General features: G+C 32.9%; 4 protein-coding genes across 10 annotated transcripts in view; 2 read left to right on the forward strand and 2 right to left on the reverse strand.

The window, feature by feature from the left end:
• Positions 1 to 5,886, forward strand: part of LOC149880611 (uncharacterized) — a 59,027-nt gene extending 53,141 nt beyond the window's left edge. Inside the window, exon 2 of the mRNA XM_090069011.1 lies at positions 5,105 to 5,886. Within this exon, the coding sequence (XP_089925137.1) occupies positions 5,109 to 5,816 (708 nt within the window). The 5' untranslated portion in view covers positions 5,105 to 5,108 and the 3' untranslated portion in view covers positions 5,817 to 5,886. The remainder of the gene's footprint in view (positions 1 to 5,104) is intronic.
• LOC149880618 (uncharacterized) lies at positions 108 to 1,620 on the reverse strand. The gene is made up of 2 exons (XM_090069201.1): positions 936 to 1,620; positions 108 to 730 (listed from the first exon to the last, which is right to left on the reverse strand). Exons 1-2 carry the CDS (start codon positions 1,618 to 1,620, stop codon positions 108 to 110), a joined length of 1,308 nt encoding a protein of 435 aa, XP_089925327.1.
• Positions 5,887 to 11,263: 5,377 nt separating the features above from the next.
• LOC149880619 (uncharacterized) lies at positions 11,264 to 18,653 on the forward strand. Of its 7 annotated transcripts, none has more exons than XM_090068805.1 (7): positions 11,264 to 12,140; positions 12,606 to 12,725; positions 12,899 to 13,014; positions 13,158 to 13,265; positions 17,110 to 17,321; positions 17,529 to 17,694; positions 18,078 to 18,653. In XM_090068805.1, the coding sequence occupies exons 5-7, from the start codon at positions 17,184 to 17,186 to the stop codon at positions 18,254 to 18,256; spliced, it is 483 nt and encodes a 160-aa protein (XP_089924931.1). In that variant the 5' UTR covers positions 11,264 to 12,140; positions 12,606 to 12,725; positions 12,899 to 13,014; positions 13,158 to 13,265; positions 17,110 to 17,183; the 3' UTR covers positions 18,257 to 18,653. The 7 variants fall into 7 exon arrangements, 6 of the variants coding, with proteins under 6 accessions (XP_089924931.1, XP_089924929.1, XP_089924932.1 ...); XM_090068803.1 differs by having other exon boundaries at positions 12,606 to 12,818; positions 18,078 to 18,469; XM_090068806.1 differs by having other exon boundaries at positions 12,606 to 12,818; positions 17,110 to 17,303; positions 18,078 to 18,469.
• A 2,788-nt stretch (positions 18,654 to 21,441) lies between these two features.
• Positions 21,442 to 22,376, reverse strand: LOC149880620 (uncharacterized). The gene is made up of 4 exons (XM_090069205.1): positions 22,262 to 22,376; positions 21,911 to 21,975; positions 21,654 to 21,748; positions 21,442 to 21,557 (listed from the first exon to the last, which is right to left on the reverse strand). Exons 1-4 carry the CDS (start codon positions 22,358 to 22,360, stop codon positions 21,442 to 21,444), a joined length of 375 nt encoding a protein of 124 aa, XP_089925331.1. The 5' UTR covers positions 22,361 to 22,376.
• Between the last annotated feature and the right edge of the window lie 1,106 nt (positions 22,377 to 23,482).

Consider the following 23,482-nt stretch of genomic DNA (forward strand, 5'->3'; position numbering starts at 1 on the left):
CTAACTACTTTTTCTTTAATAAATAAAAAAAATTGAGTCGATGTCATTTTACAGTTTTTCTTTATTAAACAAAAACCAAACATACTTGATAAAAATTCTGCAATCGTTTAAACTTTCGTGAATAGCTGTATAAGTTTTGCTGTTAGTGTTATTGGGGAAATCACACCAAGTGGATCAAAAACTCTAGCCAAACTTTCTAAAATTCCTCTTTTGGTTGTGATGTTTGTTTGGCGAGTTGGTCTGCAATCCACTAATAACGTATCATCATTTTTGTCCCACAACAAACCAAGAATTTTTGAATGACGTTTGTTTTGTTCATTGATGGTAACTTCAAGATTGTTCTCTTTTGAATCACTGGTTTCCAATGCAGGAAAATTCGAGTGCCATTTGTGAAGCTGGAATCCTCCCATTTCGAACAGATGAATTGCTGTTTGTTTCAATTTATCTACACATTCCAGGTCAACTCCCCCAGTGATTATATCATCAACATATATGCCCCTGTTGATTATCTGAATTTCATTCTTTTTATGCGGATAATGTTTTTCATACGTCAATAAATGTTGCTTGATTACTCCCCCAAGAATAAAGGGACTAGATGCACAGCCAAACGGGATTCGAGTAAATCTTAGAGTTATTACTTCTTTACTTTTCAAGTCCGATATCCAATAGAAACGGAAAACATCACGATCTTTAGTATCAACTCTTATTTGTAGGAACGCTTGTTTAATGTCTCCAGTAAGATAAACAGATTGCAATCTGTTTTGTAAAATAACATTGAGAAGTAAGGGTTGTAATGGAGGACCAATATGTAAAAAAGTCGTTGAGTGAGGGTGATCCGTACTCTTTAGCTGACACGTCAAAAACAATCCTTAGCTTGGTTGTTTCGGAGTCCTCTTTTATCACTGCTCAATGAGGCATGTAGAATATTCTCTTACCAGTTGGTTTGTTTGGTGCATACTCAATTATCCCATCCTTGAGTTGTTCTTGAATAATAGCGTTATATTTTATGAGATCATTTGGTTTCTTTTCCAGTTTTCTAAGTACACTATGCAACCTTGAGATACTCCCATCTGAATAAGATGCTAGTTTTGAATGTTCTACTTTCCATGGTAATCCAGTGTGACAAGAACCAGTCGAGTCTTGTCGTAGCTGTTCTTTAAATTCTTCATATACTTCATTTTGACTTCCCTCGCTTTGATCTTCTAGACCAAGAACATCCAGGCTATATAGTTCTTTATAACTGTCGTTGGTTGACTTTGTAAAATATAAACAGTCCGAGGTGCTTTGTCCTGGTCCCATAACCGTCCATCCAAATATGGTTTCTTCTGCAATAGTTTCTCCATCATTTCCAGTCCTGAATCCTTTCGACTTTATTCTTGCAATATTACCAGCACCAATTATAAGATGAATTTTATGATCATCGTAGTCATCTTCATTATGAAAATGCAATCCCTCTAAGTGTTTGAATTTCTTTTTTAGGACGGATGTCCTCAGATTTTGTAGCACTGTAAGCACTTTGCTTTCTAGCTTGTAGAGTTTAATATCAAGACTGTTGCGTCCGTTTATTGAATATATAGTTGTGTGGAACATCGGAAGGTTTTGATGTACTGATCCAGTCATTGTTTCAATATTTTTCGATTCTCAATTATTTGGCTCTAACTTTAGGTACTTGATTAGCGTAGATGAAGCATAAGAACTACCAGCTCCCGTATCCAAGAGTGCTCTCACTTTATATTTGCCAACGTTCACAACGACCGTGGGATGAAAAGTTTGCCCTTCGTATCCAGCCATAAGGATACCCTTTTTTGATTCGTCTTTATTAACCCCAGTGCATATAGATGAATGATACCTTCCTTGACAATGGTAGCAAGAACGTTTGCTACGACAGTTGGATACTGTGTGGTTTGTTGACGTGCAGTTGAAGCAGCGATGGTTTTCTTTAAGATATTGTTTCCTTTGCTGTGTTGAATGAAGTTTCGTACATTCGTGACTACGATGATTTTGCGAACTGCAGTAGACACAGCCAATGTTTTTAGTTTCGTTATGTTGGAAGTGTTTTTCCATTTGATTTTTGCGCTCCCAATTATTGTGAGGTCTTGAATTTTCTTTTCTGATATTATTTCTTGTTCGTCCAATAGATGATTCTAGGTTTCGTAAGGTATATTCAAGTGGAGCGTCAATTAGCTGTTCAAAGCCCCATTCCTGCCATTTTGGATCTGTTCGAGTAATATCAGCTTTAACAGGACCCAGTTTGTCGAGAGTTTCACGTACCAGTATTTCTGCTCTTTCCAATTTGTTTAAAGTTTTCAACGAGTTTATGCTTACATTTTATTTTCTGTAAAAATGATGTATTTGATCTACGTCGGTATTTTTTATGTAGGGAATATTCATGATATCACGACCATGCTGGCGTATAATTTCAGAAGTGATTCCATATTTTTGATTTAGAATCATTTTCGCTTTTTCATAACCATTTGCATTAAAAGGAAGTCCAGCAATTTCCTCTTTTGGCGTGTCTGATAGTAGTTCACGTAAGTACGATAATTTAGTTACTGGAGGATAGCTTCTGTTGTCAATCTCTGGGCTGAATTGTTCCCAGAACCGCACCCAATCCAGAATAGTCCCATCAAATTTTGAGGTTTGTAGTCTGGGAAGTTTTGCTTTACAATCATTTGTGTGTGCACTGTGCATGCTTTGAGTTGTTTCTTGTTTTTGTTCATTTAGTTCTTCTTTTACACGAGCAGTTTCTTCGTGTATTTTCTTCTTTTTCGTAATTTCTCTTTCTATGCGCTATTCTTTCAGCGAGGTGAGAAGTTCGCTTTGCTGTTTAAGTTGTTCTGTTGTTCGTACCAGTTGTCGATTTCTTGATTGTCGGCGTTTTCTTCGTCTCTTTTTAATTCTTCTATGTTTTGAATTAAGTTAAAAGTCTCCGACAGTTTTGCTTTGATGGTTGGTTCTAATCTATCTAGTGTGTGTATATCGTTATTGTTCAATGATATGCGCACTTCCAGACCAAGTCGCTCAACTTTTGTTAATGTTAGTTCCAATTTCCTTGATAGTGTAGCAATTGGATCTTCGCGCTGCTTCGGAAGCATTTTAAGTTCTACTGTAATCTTTGATTCCTTACGTCAGTTGATAGCTTGAAGAGTGTTCCGTAGATTCCAGTGTCCTGGCAGGGTCGCCACTTTGTGTTGTGAATATTTCTTTGTTTTTAACTGACTAAGGAAGATCGACTCAACGCTTTTTTTGTAACTTGTTTATATATATTCTTATTAAGAAAACAGCGTTATTTATACTAAATCTGACATAGTTGACAATTATTCGTAGCTAAAAATAAGATAATAATTACCAACTTCATACCATATATTAATTACTGTAAAAATATTTGACGTCATCGCGTGGTTTAATAAATGTTTATGACATGCTCTAGCGTATGGTGGAATTCCGTACTATGCCACATTATTATACAATCTGTTGGGGCCTTCTCCATCTCTCCATTTCCATTTGACTCTCCATTCAACACCATTAAAAATTGCTTCATGATCATTCTTTTTAATTTCGATTTTCTTGACTTTGTTCTTACTCGAAGCCGATGCTCTACATTAACTCAGTCCGAACTTCGCTTTTCCCAAAGGAGAAACGGATACTCCTCCTAGTAATTTAATGGAACTCATTCCAAGCATCATATCAACTCCAAACGATTGGAAATCCACTAAAATAACCTCATCACGTGCTTTAATGTCATCAACCTCAAGAATCACGACCGCTGACCCAGTGCACTGATGAACCTTTCCTTCAAACGTTACTACCTTTTGAGAGTTTGAGTACCTACATTGACTTTTGGGCAGGAAATTTTTATTCAAAATTGTCTTCGAACACCCTGTGTCTACTAAAGCTGTCGCAACCATACCATTAACTTTCAAACAAACAACAGATAATGCGCTCATTCCACCGATGTTCAGGAGCAAGGTAGCGCAGATTCCTCGCTCCTGCAATCGTTTCCCTGCAGCTTCCAGCATTTCGATGCATTATGTCCTTCCTCACCACATTTAAAACATCTAACGGTCTTTGGAGAAAAGTTCTTCGCAAGCGAACAGTTCTTTGGAATGTGATTCAAACCTTTACAGTTGTAACACACTAATGCAGTTTTTTTATCATGGCGTCTAGATACAGCGCCAACAGCATCACTGTCAATCACATTTGCACAGTTCATAGCAGCTCTCACTCTGGGTAACAATTTATCAATCGGGTCCATTACGGCTCGAAATCTTGATGATAAGACTTCTGGCAAACCCACAACAAATGCCAAACGCACAGACTCCTCTGGTAATTTAGCAAGATAGGCTAATCGTCTTAAATCAGCCAAAAACACATCGACTTTTTCTCCGTCACATAATTTTCGTTTTGTAAACAGTTCATATGCAGTGTAGGCATCTATAGAAAACGCCGCTAATAACACACGCTCGACTTCCACTACATCTTTTTTGACTTCCGCGGTTAAAGCATCGTACACTGCATAAGCAGATTCTCTGAGAAGAATCGGAAAAATTAGTTCAAGCTTTAAGTTCTGAATTTCTGCAATCACTTTCGTTCGTTGAATCCAGACAACATCATCCGAAGTGGAATTATACGTTTCAAACATATCATATAATCTCATACTTGGTTCTATGCCCGGTTAGCTTGTAGTTTTTTTCTCGCAATCAACAAGTCACTAAATAGCAATAATTTTCTCTCCTAACTAACTGTCTTTTTTTACAAATTTTCTCCTTTATATATACCCCATGCTTTTCCCAAAATATCATATTTACATATTTACAATTCTTATTGGTAAAAACTATTAAAGCTATTAAATCCCTAACGTCATCAAATGTTCTAGAACTTTCCGGAATTACATAAAATTACAGTTAAATGAAATTTCTTGTTGAACAAAAGACTTGCGTGACTAGAATACTTAACATATTTAGGATTAAAATTTGTTAACCATATTGAAGCCCGACGTCGTATTGAATAATAATACTTATTTAGAAGTTTACATATCTGTTTTACATAAATAAATTTAGTTAAATCAAAGTATTTTTTATGATAAATAAATTTTAATTTTTAGTTAAATGATGATAAAGAAAACTGTTTTAATTAGCGGATGTCCTGGTTCTGGTAAAACCTTTTTAGGAGATTACTTAGAAATGATGTGTGGATTTTCTCATGTTGATGGAGATTCATTTGTTCATTCAAATGACCCTAAACATATCGACTTGAAAAATAATTTGTTTAAAGCCCATGATAATTATTGGATGGAAAATAAATCAGCACCAAGTGATCTTTGGAAACCGTATTATCAAGCACTTTGTGGTTTAATCAGTAATGCACACGAGAAATGCCCCAACGTTGTCGTTTCTGGAGTAGTTTTACGAAGGGAAGTGAGAGACTATTTAAGATTGCAATTACCAAACTATATTTTTATCTTATTAGCTTTATCAGAAGACGAGTTAGTTAAAAGACGTATTAAACGGCTTCAAGAAATTGCTGAATTCCAAAATAAAACTATGGAGCAAGCATACAAAGATATGTGCAATAAAGACTATTTTGCTGATACTTATTTGAAAAGAACCAAAAAGACACTAAACGGGTTGCAACCAATTGAAAATGATGAAGTACTAAGCTTTACAGTTGATGCTAGCACTGATGAGAAATACCAAAACTTGCATGAAATTTTGCAACTACCACCACCACTACCGGTTATTCCAGTTAAAGATATTGCAACCATCAACTACGAAAGATTGAAGAGCGCTTATTTTTATTCTGAAAAAAATGTTTAAAAGCGTTAAAAACTATTTTTGTTTATTTATAAATCCGTTTAAATAAGTGCAGTAAAATAAATCGGCTTTACATAAAGTCTTTTAGCTTTCATTACATACATATATCAAAAAAATTGCAAAACTGCAAATAAAAAAAAATTTCAAGTCTTTCAACCAGTTTTTATAACGAACTATTCTAATGAGTGTGGCATTTAATTCCTAAATGATTATAGCATAAGAAAGTGTCATTATAATGAATCATTATGATCTAAAAATTTAACTACTTTTAACTTGAGTGTATTGTGAAAAAAAATTTCCACTTACCCTAGAGAACAACAACAACAATAACAAGATATTTATTTTCCTAAAAATTTACATTATAATTACAGTAATACATAATAATAATAATAATAATAATAATAATAATAATAATAATAATAATAATAATAATAATAATAATAATAATAATAATAATAATAATAATAATAATAATAATAATAATAATAATAATAATAATAATAATAATAATAATAATAATAATAATAATAATAATAATAATAATAATAATAATAATAATAATAATAATAATAATAATAATAATAATAAAAAATAGCAACATTCATCTTAACTCTAAGATAAAAAATTATAATGCTCTCCTTCTCGCTACTTTCCTTCCTAACTCTTGATAAAATTCTTTCTTTAAAGGGCATCCATAAAGTACGTACGCAGGTATGGGGGAGCGGAGGTTACCAAAAATCGTACAAATCCACACAAGAAGAGGGGGGGGGGGATATTCAAGACAGCCAGTACGTACGCGGTTTGACTATCTTTCTCAATAATTACTCCTAAAACTTGACCTGTATATTAAAAAAAAGCAATGAACTTCTCGAAAAAAAAAAATTTATATCTTGTTTTTTTCTGACTTCGGTCACTGAAAGCGAGCGATAGTTGTTCAAATTATTATTTATCTTCAGTAACGTCGTTTGATTGGAGATTAAAAGCAAATTTTTTCCGAATTGTTTTTTTTTTTTTTAATTACGCAACCTAATTTTATTCTTTTCAATTGAAACGTTGCAACAAATTAAATTTTTCGAAGTGTCTTCGTAGAGCGCAATGCGCTCTACGTAGCCATAAGCTGCTCAGAGCGCAATATTGTACACGCATGCGCAATTATTTTATTACAACAGTGCGATTTATATTTAAAAATAAAGCTGCTTAGATAGGCGATTAGGGTTAGGGTTAGGGTTAGGGTTAGGGTTAGGGTTAGAGTTAGGGTTAGGGTTAGGGTTAGGGTTAGGGATAGGGTTAGGGATAGGGATAGGGATAGGGATAGGGATAGGGATAGGGATAGGGATAGGGATAGGGATAGGGATAGGGATAGGGATAGGGATAGGGATAGGGATAGGGATAGGGATAGGGATAGGGATAGGGATAGGGATAGGGATAGGGATAGGGATAGGGATAGGGATAGGGATAGGGATAGGGATAGGGATAGGGATAGGGATAGGGATAGGGATAGGGATAGGGATAGGGATAGGGATAGGGATAGGGATAGGGATAGGGATAGGGATAGGGATAGGGATAGGGATAGGGATAGGGATAGGGATAGGGATAGGGATAGGGATAGGGATAGGGATAGGGATAGGGATAGGGATAGGGATAGGGATAGGGATAGGGATAGGGATAGGGATAGGGATAGGGATAGGGATAGGGATAGGGATAGGGATAGGGATAGGGATAGGGATAGGGATAGGGATAGGGATAGGGATAGGGATAGGGATAGGGATAGGGATAGGGATAGGGATAGGGATAGGGATAGGGATAGGGATAGGGATAGGGATAGGGATAGGGATAGGGATAGGGATAGGGATAGGGATAGGGATAGGGATAGGGATAGGGATAGGGATAGGGATAGGGATAGGGATAGGGATAGGGATAGGGATAGGGATAGGGATAGGGATAGGGATAGGGATAGGGATAGGGATAGGGATAGGGATAGGGATAGGGATAGGGATAGGGATAGGGATAGGGATAGGGATAGGGATAGGGATAGGGATAGGGATAGGGATAGGGATAGGGATAGGGATAGGGATAGGGATAGGGATAGGGATAGGGATAGGGATAGGGATAGGGATAGGGATAGGGATAGGGATAGGGATAGGGATAGGGATAGGGATAGGGATAGGGATAGGGATAGGGATAGGGATAGGGATAGGGATAGGGATAGGGATAGGGATAGGGATAGGGATAGGGATAGGGATAGGGATAGGGATAGGGATAGGGATAGGGATAGGGATGGGGATAGGGTTAACATCAACAAGACTTAAAAAAAAAAAAAAAAAAATTGAATGTGTACAAAGTATTGCGCTCCCAGTAGCTTATAGCTGCGTAGAGCGCATTGCGCTCTAAGTAGCAACGGCCTAAATTTTTATTACTCTAAGATAATATTTTATTATTAACTTTTTATTAACAATGTACTAATTGTTATTATAGTTAAAATGTATATTTTCTGATTGTAGAAAACAATTATTTTTAAAAACAACTATTTTAATGGTAATTGAGACCAATACATTTTATTGCGCAATGTAACTGCAATTAGTTTGAGTCAAGTAATTTTTTTTTACGTTCTTTGCTTTAACGACACTGGACCTTTTAGTTAAATCATTTATTTACAATCACACAAAAACTTTTATCTTTCTATTCGAATAGTTGAATACATCTCAACAAAAAAAAATTACTTATGAGAAAAAGTATCTTCAACTCCTTGAGTTATATAAGAAAGCATATTCAACACTTAAAAAACAAAAGCAGTATCTGTACGCACAGGAGTTGCGGAAAATAGTAAAATATGATCAGTATTTGTATGAAAAAAACAAACAAAACGAATTAATAGTGAAAGCAACAAAATCAAAAGGGTAAATCATGCCTTTCCGGGGGAAATTCTTTGTCACCGCCTATCAAAAAGAAATAAAAAAATTCATCCAGTGCCGTCTTTGTCAAATAAAATACAATGTTTTCCGAACGCAACTACGAAAGAACCTGAAAGGATTAAACTTAGTAAGCCATTTTTTTGTAATAATTTACAAACTTTTTCTTTCTCATGATTTTCTATATATTAAATTCAACCGAATTGGTTGACAACATTATACGACTATAGCGTAGTCGCATAGTTTTATTCATCAAAATTGAACAACTCGACTTATTTCTCTATATCCATTCTCTACAACTGTCAATAATATATAATAGTTCATTTTTGGGTCTTTCCTAATTTAGATTTAACATCAAAAAAGGAGAGAAAGAGCGAATCTGGCGCAAGTTAAAAGTCGGAAAGAAATCTCAGATCTTGAATCACAGCGTTCATGCTTGATAGTCGTACTGGTTTGTCTACTGTTACGAGGAAACAAGTAGACACTGTGAAAGAAAGTAAAAAAAAAGAAAAAAAGAAACTTGGACAGGTAAATGTTAAGAGATATATCGAATGTAGTAAATATTAAGAGAGTTATCAAATAGAGCTTATTTAAGAGTATAGAAAGACGTCTAGGCAGTAAAAACCAAACTTTTAAACTGGCAAAAACTTTTAAAATTTTATTGTCAATAAGAATTCCTATTTTGGAATGAGGATTTGCAAAATTCGCAAAATCCAGGAAACCTTTAAGTATAGAAGGTTTTATAACGGAATCAAAAGTTCAGATTAATTCGTGAATTGGCAAGAAAAAAAAAACGCACAAAAAAACTTTAAGAGGGCATCGAAACAGTTTGTCAAAACAACCCTGAAGTTTCAAGTGCTTTGAAACAGTTTATGCAAAACCATCCTGGACAACTACGCCTCGAAATTGATTTACCAGGGCTTTTATCAACAACCAAAAAAGTTGTGCAAAATTCATCAGCAATAGACGAGCGTCGAAGAACAGAATGTCTTCGTAGCGTCTCCACTCTAGATGACCTTCAGAAAGAGCTGATGAAGATAGTCCTCAACTTGAATAGGAGTGGTTTGTACCTTCGTCTTTCACCAAGACATGGAAATACTTTTGAAGAAAAATGTCAGCGAAGTTCTAGTGAAGCTAATAAGTCCAGAAAACTTACTGTGAAAAAAAATGATGATAAAGTATTTGCCGAATCGTTTATTGATGAAATATGCGAAGTTTGAAAATTGTTTGGACCAAAAGCTATGCTTTTCATGCTCAATTATTTAAAGCCAAGGTAACGTTGGGTCTTACTGCTGCAAACCTTCATGCGCCGTTGCTAATGCATATGGAATATAAGGTCAAACTTATGGCCGTTGTTGATGCAAATGGAATAAAAGGTCAAATGTTGGCCCTTAGCACAAGTTAATCCAATCGGTGTATGGTATATCCAAAGTTAACAATAATGGAAATGTATCTTACAGTGGAGACACTTTCATACGAATAAGAAGTGGGAAACACGATACATCGAATGGTTTTACACATGATTTTAATGTTAGGGAGCTTTTTGAAACCAAGTTGGTTAGATGTAAATCAATAATGTTAATGGAGACTGATGGAGCTCAAGATAAGATAACATGCTTCCCTAAAACGTTAGCACCTGCTGTTGATCTCTTCTGCTTGCTGGATTTAGACGTCTTGCTTCATGGTGGAATGCAGCTGGGCTTTCAGCCTTCAACCCCATTAAAAGAAGAATGTCACGTCTTCCTCGTGATTTGGCAGGAATAGTTCTTCCCCATGATTATTTTGGCAATCACCTTGATTCTTCTGGGAAGATAATCAACCAAGAACCAGAGGAAGAAAACTTCCAAAAACGGCTGTGGTTTAATCTCAAGTTTGGGAGAAAACCATCATCGACGATTACCTTCTTTATTGCTGGGCAGTACCAGTTGGGAAAGCATGTTAACCGCCTAATTCTGATCCTGTTTGGGGAGAGAAGCATTGCCAGCAATTGCGATATTGCCAACAAATTGTGAAATGCCAGGAAAAGTTATGTTATAAATGGTTTGAAACAAATTCGCTGAATACCATCCCCTAACGTTTCATTTCATTTCTGGCCATCCACGAGTACTGCAAGAATAGTTACAAAGTGATGGACCCGTCTCAATATTTTAAAAAAGTATCAAAACATTCAAACTTTGCGCCTCTGACGCATAGGCTTTTGTGATAAGATATACTTACCGAAGGTTTAATGCACATAATTATACCATTTGATCTGTATTGTCCTTTGTTGAAAAAAAAATGCTTTTAAACGGAATTTGTGACAAATGCAATAACTACTGTAAAGATTTCTTGACTTGATTTCTCATTAATGAAGCATTTTAAAATTTTCGTTTTAGACACAAATTGCTGTTGTTTTTTTGTAAACGTACATTTTTAATTTTAATTCGCAATATGTAAATAACAAATACGTGTTAAATTAAAACTTTTCGCCATAAATCTGGATATGGCAAACGGAGAGAGTGAATAAAAAAGAGATAAAGAAAATTCTAGAGGTATGAAAACACTTGAAATTTTGTGGTTTACGATTTCTTAAAAAACTGAGAAAAATGACTGTTACGATAATGGAAACATTGATAGTGACCCTTTAAGTGCAAGAAATGAAATGGGATTTGTTAGAATTTCTCCGCTCAAAGCGCAATGTGATATTTCGGCACTTTCTCTATATACTGACTGTGCCAACAGTGATATTGGAGTGATAAAATTAAATGTAACACCAAAAGACGTATTATAAGATACTATTAGTATCTTAAAACACGTCTTTTTATATTATACGTGAGACACTATTTCTAAGAGGTCCAGATTCACACCCAACAACATTCCATGTAGATTAACACGGTAGTCAACTCCCTACATATTTATTAAGCTTTCGTTTAAAAAATGAAGAAATAGTTCCTCGTGATTGGTTACTTTGGAGCAAATCTAAAAATGCTTAGTTTCGTTTTCCTTGTTGTTTATTTCATAAACTTTATTGCTTCATAGAAAAACAAATACAAATTGAGACACACAAATGGAAAGATTAAATTAAACGGTTATTAGATGTAATTTTGTTTCTGGCAGAACATGGATTAGGCTTTAGGGGTTGTACTCGTTTGATTGGAGATTCAAACAATTGAGATTTTCTAGGATTATTAGAACTTTTAAGTAATTAAAACCTGCTTTTAAATGAACATTTAAAAAACGTAAAGTAAACACAAAACGAAAAGCAGAGACTGCAAGGACATTACTTATCGGCAGCCATTGCAAATGAATTTATATTATGCTGTGCTGATTACTTGAGAACTTGTATTTTAAAGGAAAGAAAAACTGTGATATATTATTTCCTTACTGTAGAAGTAACACCCGATTCTGCGCATATAGAACAAACTACATTCATTTTTTGGTAAGTGACTACCCTACCGGCATTTGCTTGTTTAAAATGGTTTTGATCGCGTTTAAATGACATTTAAATCAATCTGAACGTTTAGGAATCAATTCTAAATGGATTCGGAATATTTAGAAAGTGTTTAAACGCTTGATCAAGACCTCATATGAGGTCTTAATTAATCATGATGTATCGGGCATTATGATTAATCAAGCAATGCGATGAAAAAAAAAGCAATTAAGAAAACAAAGCAATGATTTTAATCAGGGTTTTGAACCAGAGCTACCCGCAGCTGATGTTTTTTTTGTGAGAAACCAAGATGAGGCAGTAAAATTTAGAACTCAGCTCTAAAGCATTGGAGGTAAAAATGGCAATAACAAAAAATAACTATAATAATACTGTATATTTATGTGTTTTTAAGTTAAACAATTATTTATAATAGTTTTTCATATCTAATGTAGTTGCAATTTATTTAAAATATAGTAAAACTGTCTGCATTTCCATCTCCACCTGCAAAATTGAGCAAAAAATTGTGACCAAGTAGTTTATTGTACAGAAAAAGCGTTGATGTGGTACTACAAGATTCTGAAGTTGATCAGTTGTGTCAGTCTTAATATCTTTGAATACTGTTAATATTGATAACAAACATACAACATATATACAATTTTTCGCAGATGCAGCTTGGTTTCTTAAAAGGTATTATAAAACATTTAGTAAAATATTCGTTAAAAATGACTTTGCAGCATGATATAATTATTTAACTATTTACATTGTAGCTAAGCATCAGTACTTTCACAATCTCTTTGTCTGTTAACTGGAAAGTTTAATTCCAAGATTCCATTATTGAGGCAGAGAGCGCTTATATCAAAAGAAAATATTGTTAATCAACCATGTAATACTTATTTTTTTAGCTTGAGTTGGTGTTTGTATATATGTATATGTTTTTTATACATTATTTATGTTATTTAAAAATGATTTTTTATTTAAAATACTTTTTGCATACTTAATATAATGCAATGGTTTTTTATATTGTAGTTAAACCATCAGTATTTCCACAACCACCACTAAAACTAAGCAGAAACTTTCAAACAAACAGCAGTTGTACGGCAACTGCACCCCAAATCAATGAAATGGACCAAGGGTGTAAGTTAACAAGCTTTAAAAGTTTTTTAATTTTTTTCTGATGTGACCAGAGATGCGAAGTCCGGAGTCGGAGTCCGGAATCGGAGTCCATGGAGTCCCTATTTTAGCTCGGAGTCCGGAGTCTTAGTAATCCATAAAAATTTTAGGACTCCAGGACTCTTTTTTTTAGTTATTAACAGGCATAAAAAAGACCTGACAATCTTGTCATTAAGTACTAAAAAAGAGCAATTAACCGGGAAACTAACCTCCTTCTTTACCGATTTTATTTAGTTGGCCAGATTGAGTATCGGTTCGAATGTTGCGCCTTGTTAAGAAGCGTTTCGCTGCTCGCATTTTACGTGCGAATTGTTCATTTGCCTACCCGTTCAGTTGTTTTACGTTAAACTAAAACTTTTCTCGTTTAGAATATTTAAATTATCTTTTGATATTATGACGTTTACTCAGAAAATATAAAGTAAAAGCACATAACCGCAATTGTGATCAAATAGGTTTTTTTGTTAGAGAAAGTTTGTTTAATAATTTTTTTTTGTTAAAATTACTTATAAAAAAGAAAGTGTTTTAAGTTTAAACTTTTCATCATATTTCATAATAAGTTTTATATTACTTAAATGTAAAACTTTAAATGAAACCCATAATGTTTATTTTATATGTAACAATTTTTGTTTATTTAAAGTTTTAAAACAATAATTTTTTTTATCCCATTAAGAAAGTACTTATGATAAACTGTTTATTAAAGTATTTCCTCGTCATCAATTGTCTAGACCCAGGGGCGATTTCGCGGGTTGTATGGAAAGGGTGTTGTTGCTCCTTCCCCTAAAAAGAGAGGGAGTTAACACTTGACTTACAGTTCAATACTTTTTATAAGACATTCGTCACTTTTGAAGGACTCACCCTCCTCCTTTTTCTCATAAAATCGCCTCCCTGGCTAGACCTTTGGGTAGTACGTTTGAGAATTAATTGTTCAAATTTTTTTTAGTATGTACCAAATTTAAGAATAAATGATATTTTAGTGTAAAAGTTTTTTTTTACATAAGTGATTCCTTTATTACTAACTTCTAAGATTTATCATAGAAAGAACGTCGATTAGAAATGAACGAGTTTATGAGCAGTAAACGAATATTTTAACAAAGTAAAGTTCTTTAAAAATAATCGTCGATAGAATTTGTGCTTTGTTTAAGCAATGTTTAAAACTGTTAAGTAGTGTTAAACTATAATTATAAATAAATAAAACTAATTTGTTAAGAAAAAAACTGTATTTTAAATTTAAACCCAAAATGCTGTGAGATAATATATTTATGTAAATTGGTTTTCAGTCTACTCTGCTAAAAAAGTGAAGTTTTTCATTTTAATAACGCTTACTGAAAAATTGCAATTGTTTAGATACGAAAAGCTATCGATAATACAAATCGACTTTTGGATTTAAGCACTGGGTGCGCTTGGTTGCATAAACTCACGGATCCCTTATTTTTCCTAAAAGTAAGGGATCCGTGGTTCAAATCCACCTTTGAGAAAGTTTTGCGATATCGGTTAGGAAGGAGGAGTGAATTCCTGTTAAATGCTTTTCCGCGGTGCTCTGCAATAAGACCGAATAGACTTCTTAGGGCACCTAATATATATATATATATATATATATATATATATACAGTATTAGACAAAACATTTGCAACCAACATCGAACAATGCTAAAAAGTATTCCTAATTTTACGTCTTAAAAACGAAACGAACTATACTACCACAGCAAACAGTTCAGTAGTCTGGAGTCATAGCATGCTATGACATGAGCAATCAGCTGACAGGTGACAGCACACAGGCAGAATTTCGTTGACAAGTGCCATTTTGCAGCGGAAAAAACAAGTGCAACTTTTTTGGTTTGTTTCATTTTCTTAAGTCTGCTCCGTGTCAACGTCACGGAAGTTTTTTAATAATTAAAGGAAGTATCCAGAGGTTTCCAGATGTTTCCAGAAGCATGCAAAATTTTCCAGACGTTTCCAGAAGAAGCATCTGGAAGCATCCAGTAGCATCCAGAAATATCCAGAAACATTCAGAAGCATACAGACGCATCCAGAAGCTTCCAGAAGCATCGAAAAGAAGCATCTAGAATCTTCCAGAACAAGTTCACACAGGTTCATTTTACTATATAAGAGACATGTAAATCGTAATGTTCCAAATATTGTTCTTCGGAGAAGTTGGCAGCAGATAACAAAGATGGAAGACCGCGTTCCGCCACTTATAGAGAGGATTCTATGATCGTCAGATCCGTCAAGAAGGATCCCTGGATATCATCAGTCGAGATACAAAACCAATTAGAGCTGCCTGTATCGGACCGAACAATCAGACGACGTGCTGTTGAAGCCGGATTGTTTTCTCGATGCCCTGCAAAGAAACCGCTGATTTTACTAAAAAACCAGAAGAAAAGACTCCTGTTTGCTACATCTCATATTGACTGGAATGTGCAGAAATGGCGAACTGTCTTGTTCAGTGATGAATCGAAGTTCAACATCATTGTGAGCGATGGCATTTGCCGTGTACGTCGACCGGCCGGAAAACGCCTCGATTTACGTTACTGCCATAAGACCGTAAAGCATGGTGGAGGCAATGAAATGGTCTTGGGGTGTTTTTCTGCTAACGGTCTAGGTCCAGTACATCGAAACGATGGAATAATGGACCGTTTCATGTATAAAATATCCTGAAAAATGTTATGTTACCTCATGCTGAATGGAATATGCCAATAAAATGGGTTTTTCAGCAAGACAACGACCCGAAACACACTGCAAAAGTAGTCAAGCAGTGGTTTCAAGACAACCACCTATCGGTGATGGATTGGCTGCCTCAATCTCCGGATCTCAACCCTATGGAGAACCTGTGGGAGATTGTTAACCGCAGAATTAATCGTGAAGGTGTTCGTTATAAGGATCAAATGTTTGAACAAATCCAAAAGGCCTGGGCAGCGATTCCACAAAGTTTCATTGATCACCTGACCGAATCTATGCCTCGAAGATGCAAGGCTGTGATCGACAACAAAGGATTCGCCACGAAATATTGATAGCGAAATACAGCTTGGTCAGCATTTTGTCGAGTTGCACTTGTTTAGTTCAGGAGGAAATCAACTTTTTTTAATACTTTTGATTAATTTATTAATTTTCGTGTACAAATAATGAACTTTGTGATGAATAAAACTTGAAGAACTTTGTCTCTAAACAGTTACATAGTTATTTCTCTAAATTGAAAAAAATGTAGTACTTTTATCTAAAGAAACTAAATTAGCATTATTTGGTTGCAAATATTTTGTCCAATACTGTATATATATATATATATATATATATATATATATATATATATATATATATATATATATATATATATATATATTATTCATTATAAAAATATTATTGGTACCCTATCACTATTGGTACCCTATCACTCTTCTGACACATATATATAAAAACTCCAGATAGTAAAAGCCCTAATTTAATTTAAGAAAGAAAAAAAAAAAAATCAGGAGTCCGGAGTCGGAGTCCAAGGAGTCCCTGATTTTTGAGCGCGGACTCCGGAGTCCCGGAGCCCCAAAAAATTGATGGAACTTCGCATCTCTGCATGTCACCAATACAGTTGCTTAAGCTATAATCTTTCTTTTACCATTATGCTTTTATCTTATAACTGTGAAATTTGGACTTGGATTAAATATTGCATAAAATTTTTTAAGAATATATTTTAGAACATACATTTTAAAATAGATTTAAAAAAAAAACTTAAGATTTAAAAAAATAATTAAGTTAGTGTACCAAAATTTTAGTAGTTCTTTAAAAGTCTTTTTCTTATATGAATAATGCAATGTATTTTATAGAGTTCCAGTGAAAAGTTCTCTATCAGCTTGCAAATTTGACAAAGGAAATTAAAGATTTGAGAGTAGCAGTTGAAATGATGGGTATACCAAGTTCAAAGCACATAGCAAGTGGTGAAGTTCGTCTGGAAGTTATTGCTGGACCTATTCAGACCTTGAATAGGTATAGAAATTTAGAGGAGCAGTGTGGAATACTTGTAAATAAAACAACTTTAGTTAGTAAATAGCTCATATTTTCTATTTCAAGTTCAATATCCTGTCATTTAAAGTTTGACTATGATTTTAAAATTTTTATTCAAGACTGTTTGTTTTGATGTCTAAAACAGGCTTTGCTTTCACTGAATAAGCAGAATTTATATTTTGATTCTAAACTGGAATTCCATATCTATTAAAAAGTGCACTTTTTAATAATTTATTTGTAGTTTCACATTCTTTCACGAATTGGGGGAACATCTACTAAGCATACTTCAGAAAATCTCTTGAAACGACTTTTTTCTAATCTTGTTCTGTCGGATTTAAGCATGGATGGAAAAGGCACACTTAAAAAGCTTCCATTTAGAGACACTGCTTTATGTCAACTTGTTGTTGGTAAAGTATAAACTTTTTGTTTAACTAAAATCAAATGCAGGTTATAATTCTATTCTTTAATGTACTTCAAATTTTAAACACCATTAAAACTTTGAAAATAGTTATTGAAAGGTTTGATATAAACCTTTGATACATTGAATAGGACTTTCATAGAGCGTAGCGCCATCTGATTAAATTTTTAAAATATATCTAAAAAGATTAGTAGAATATAAAAGTAGTGAAGCAATTTATACGATTTTGTTAATCTATTGGTGCTCTATCAACGGCTCCTCTTGACCTCTGTTGATTTTTTTTATTTAATTTTTTGCATTCACTTGCTAAAATATTCGGACCCTTAATCCAACATTTAGTGTAAACGTTAATACTGATTTAATTGTTTTTAGAATTTGTAATGAAACGTGATTGTACGTCCACATTATCGGAAATATATTCATTCATTGGTTCCCATCTTAGAATGGCTCCATTCCGCATAGGTGGAACTGGAAAAAGTCATTTAAATGCTCATTTTTCAAATTCTCAAGATGGAGAAGCTGGATTGATCAACTTAAGTAAAAAACGATGACAAGAATTACCATGAAGAAAACGATGACAAGGATCACCATGAAGACGATCTAGATGGCAATAATGATTATTAAACTGTCATGAGTTTATACGTATTTTCGTCAAACTTAAAAATAGATAAACAAAACTTTTTGACGTTTAGTTCCTTTATACGTATTTAGTCAACGCTTAAGTTTTTTTGACGTCGAAGTTAAGAAAACCTAAACTTAGTGAAAATTTAGAATACGATCGTTTTAAATTACTTTTAAGTACTTAGTACGATTGTTTTGTTGAGGTGTTTTTATTACAATTTATATTCACAATGTTCTATATAAGTTAAGCTAGTTAAGTTTTATATAACCTGTAAAATAATTTATTTGGACATGTCCTATTACAATTTTAAATGCATAAATGTATAATCAGATGTTTTCTTATTGGTTTTCAGTATTTAGTATGAGTGTTATACTCATACTAAATACTGAAAAGTAATGTGAAACGATCTTTTTATTTATTACATTCGTATGGCGTTTAAAACGAACATTTAGATGGAGTTTAAATTGCGTTTAAAACAAACAATTAGGTAGGGTTTAAATGGAGCATTCGAATAACTTACGTTCTAAATCAAAACGAAATTAAATTTAAACGTTTTAGGCGAACTTTAACTAAACGTTGATTAAATGTTAGTATGCACGCAGGGTATTAAGTCCAACAAATCCAAAGTTATGGAAAGATTTCTTGCATTTGTTGACTGGAATATAAAAACTGGAATAGATATTGCTAATTTCATTCTTGAAACGCTACAAAGGTATAATATTATAAAGGTATAATACTACAAGTGACTGTCGCACACTAGGATATGATTACGGATCTAACATGAGTTGATCATATAAAGGTGCACAAGATCTCATTTTGCAAATTAATCCTATGGCAATACTTTCTCCTTTTGTATGTCATAGTTTAAATATATGCGGCGTTCATCAGCCGAATCTTTTATTCAAGTTGTAAGATTTTTCGGCACTATACAAAAATTATACAATATTACTATATTTAATACTAACCCACAAAGCGGGGAAATATTAAAAAATTATTCAAGATGTTCTTTTCACACGATGTCAAATACACGCTGGTCTGCCAGAATTGAAAGTGCTAAACCTTTTGTTGAAAAAATTAATGAAATTAAAGTAGCAATAGACTCTGCTTTGGAATTAAGCTTTACGCCGAAAACTCCAAAAATATATAAAATTTTTTGAATGCTTAGTACGAGCAAAGTTATGGCACAATGTTCTTGCAGTTATAAATTATAGAAGTACTGTTTTATATTGTTTTAAATGAATGTAAATTTCTGGGCACATCTTTACAGATAAAAAAAGAATTTTCAGAAAAAAAGTATTCTGAAAGGAAAACAATAGCACACGAGTTAAAAAGGACGCTGGCAACAATTTAGAAATAATATTTTCAATATTTTCATGAATTACATCATTGGAAATATGACAAGAAGATTTAATGCAACAAAAAAATATCATTTAGGGCCTGTTTATATGGAAAACGAGCTAGCCCGTTTACCGAGATATTGACGTCATCAATATTTTTATTTTGCGTTTATATGAATAAACGAGCTAGCCCGGACGCGAGATCTCACTGCTTTTTCCCGAGATCTCGGCAAACGGGCTGGTTAATTCCTTATATAAACTTGTACGCATGCGTATAAACTCTTACATTTTTTAAATTTCAAAGCTTCCGCGTAAAATAGTGAACTTAATAACAAAACTGACAACTTCCGTGTACTTAAAATTTTAGCTGTTTTGCTTTTATAATTTACCAAAGATCCAGTATCTTTTAAGTAATATAAAGTAATAGCTACTTTTTTATGTGCTGATACAGCTCTAGAGTTAGGCGAAAAAGGGTTAGGAGATAAGTAAGGGCTTAACTCTGAAACCAAATTCATGAAAAGATACCGTGAAAGGATAAAAATTGTTTTCCATATATAAGTGGGAGCTACGCCAGTTATTATATTATGCCACCATAAATCAGTTCTGCCAGTTTTTTCTACGATTTTTTCTTTTAAGGTACCTCTCTCTTGCTAGTTTCATCTTTTAAAGTGATTGTGATCGTTTTTGTAAAAGAATTTAAATTTGTAAAGCTTATGTAACACAATAAGGCTTTTAAGAAGCATTATTTGTGTTATAATACCAGTTAAACATATTGTTAAAATGCAATGTGTTTTTTTTTGTCGCTAGCCGTCATCTTTAAAGTTATTATTTTATCGATAAAGAGGCCAGCCCTGTTAGAAAAAGCCAGGCTGACCTCGATATCATTTTTTATTTTTTTGGCAAAAATTCATATAAACGCAATTTTAAAACTGGCTCGTTTTCCGGGCTAGCTCGGCAAACGGGCTAGCCCTTGTCCATATAAACAGGCCCTTAGTGTGTTGAAAAGTTTTAAAAACGTATTAAGATCAAAAATGAGACAAAATTGTTTAAATGACTTAGGACTTTTATCTATTGAAGCCTAAATGGTTATGAAAATTAATTTTGAAGAAGTAATTAATTTGTTTGTAACTCGAAAGGCTCACAAAGCACTAATATGAAACAGTGTTTGACATTATTTTTTGTACACTTTTTCCTAACTTTAACTTTTAAAAGATTTAAATATTTTTGACTTTTAAAAGATTTAATTAATTTTCATTTTAAGTTTTCAATGGACAGAGCACGCTACTAGCGGTCCTGGTTATATGATTGATCATAATGAGGGTCCGTTAAATAAACTTCCCCAAGACCCGAAGCTTTTCTCAGCGGCTGAGATATTTCAAATATGTTGTACTTATCGAATAATAAATCATTATTCAAAATTTCTTCAAAATAGATGTTTAAACAAATTTAAATCAACGTTCAATCGACACAAAATAGGTTATAAGAACGTTGAATTTACGTTGAAACTACGTTTAGAACGAAAGTTTTTTTCAACGTTGATTTATCAACGTTAAAACAATGTTAGATCCAAACGTTAAATCAACCTTCAATTGGCACAATTAATAGTGTCTATTGGACTATTAATTATATATTACGCATATAAAATATACTCATAGTCTATAGTTAGACTATTTTTAGTTAAGTTTAGGTAGACATATATTAGTAAAAAAAAAGATGGCATTTGTTTATGATATGTATATTTAAATATCACATATATTTACATAAATTTGAAAAAAATCTACACAATTTTCTTTTCTATACCGCCACCTTTCGGAAATAAAGCGTATTTTAGGAAGCCAGACAATATTCCATTGATCAAAGTTCCTGTCGCTCCATCGTATTTAATAGTAAAAGCTGTAAAAAAAAGAAAATATAAAGTAAAAATCAAAAAAGGAAGATTTGAAACAATATAATGAATGGAAAAGTTTCACATTACTTATAAAGATGTACCTTTAACAACGCTATACAAATTAGTGTTCTTAAAACATATTTTTCCACCTTTGCCTTTTATATTCATCGAGACCATAAAATTGTTTGTAAATATTCTAAATTTTTAAAAGATAATGTCACTGTGAAATAATTATAAATAAATAATAATTTTTCAAATATTTAAATTGAATTTATTATGAAATAACTTTTTTCTAAAATTATAAAATAAGTTTTGTAAAAAGTCATTATGAATGTGATTAGAGCTATCAGTTAATTACCTCAGCATAATTTTCTGTATTCTATCTTTTGAAGATGTTCCACCAATTAATTGTAGCTGATTTCCCTACAAAAAACATAAAGTAAATCTAACATTATGGATTGGGTCAAATATGATATCAAAACATTGAAGTATTTCAGACCTCCAAAACAAATTTTAATAAAGTTATCCAGGATTTTTCTAGGACAAATTCCAAATTCCAAGTATTTTTCAGGACAATTTTGTTCCTATAAAATTCAAGAATTTTTTAATGTTTTTAAGGACCGTTGTCCATCTTAACAATGTTTTTTTAACTAAAGGGTAATGTTCAATAGCTAAATAACTATTTAATAAAGTACTTATTACAACTCACCCATGATGAGCGCACTTTTTCATCATCTAATGCTTTATCCACTTCAGTGAACTCTACTTCTGATGAAATAACCCTTATTTGTCTTACAAATTCACTCATTTCTTATATAAGTAAGTTGATACAACACTTTCTTTTGAAACTCTACAAAGTTTATTAAGTTTTACAAAATAATTTTAGTATTTGCAGAGTAAAGAAATTTCTCAGTTTTTAAAACTTTTAAATCTTATATGAATTTTATATTTCTACAAAAAAAAAATAAATTTAAATAAAAATTTACTTTAAAATATAAAATATCATACTGCCTTCAGACATTGGAAACTTAATCATCCAAATTTTTGATAACTGAACCTGTAAATACAATTAGTGTTTTATAGTATAAATTATGATAACTCAGGTATTTTTATTTTCAGGTGTAAAAACTGAAATTTATATAATTCCAGCATATAAACCAATGCCTACTTGGAAAATAACCAGGCTATTCTCTTTGTTTATTTTTTCTTTTTCGAAGAAAATCAACATCCTCATTGTCACTTTTTTCTTCTGTGGTTATGAACTCAAAATTTTCACAATCCTTTTTGCTTTCTGTGGAAATGAAAAAGTTATTTTAGCTCTTCCTCTTAGCCCATTAATTAAAAAATAGTAACTTTAAGAAATAGATGTAGTACCTGAAGAGAATTTAACTTTTGAAACTTGAAAAATGAAAACTTTTCAGATTCCGTGTCATACTAAAAGATTATTATCCGATTTCGTGTCATACTAAAAGATTATTTCACTTACTCTTTGGGCTTTACTTATTTTACTTTAAACACCAACTCAACGCATAGTTATTTAAAAACTGAGCTTTTATGTCAACGTTGAAATAACGTTGAAAAAAACGTTTACTGAACAACGTTTAAATAGTAACGTTATTTTAACGTTGCGATTTGGTTAACCAACGTTGAAACAACGCTTCAACCAAATATCAACGTTGAAACAACGTGAAGATGCCGGCTGGGAATCCATTAAAGTAAGGGTTTTTTCTTGTACTAGTTGATTCAAATAATTTGTACAAAGTTTAGATTTGTGCTTTGGGTCGTTATCTTGCATAAAAACAGGCTGGCGTCGAAAAACCATTCGATGAGCAGATGGAACGGCATGATTCTCCAAAATTTCTCTGTTCAAACAAGCTCTGATCAAATATCCTATTTTATGACCTGCAAAACTACCCCATACAATTATTGA

This window comes from Hydra viridissima, unplaced genomic scaffold, assembly GCF_058129835.1.
Source record: "Hydra viridissima isolate aposymbiotic clone 2 unplaced genomic scaffold, HvirCarnegie_v1 scaffold_12, whole genome shotgun sequence".
Taxonomy (NCBI): domain Eukaryota; kingdom Metazoa; phylum Cnidaria; class Hydrozoa; order Anthoathecata; family Hydridae; genus Hydra; species Hydra viridissima.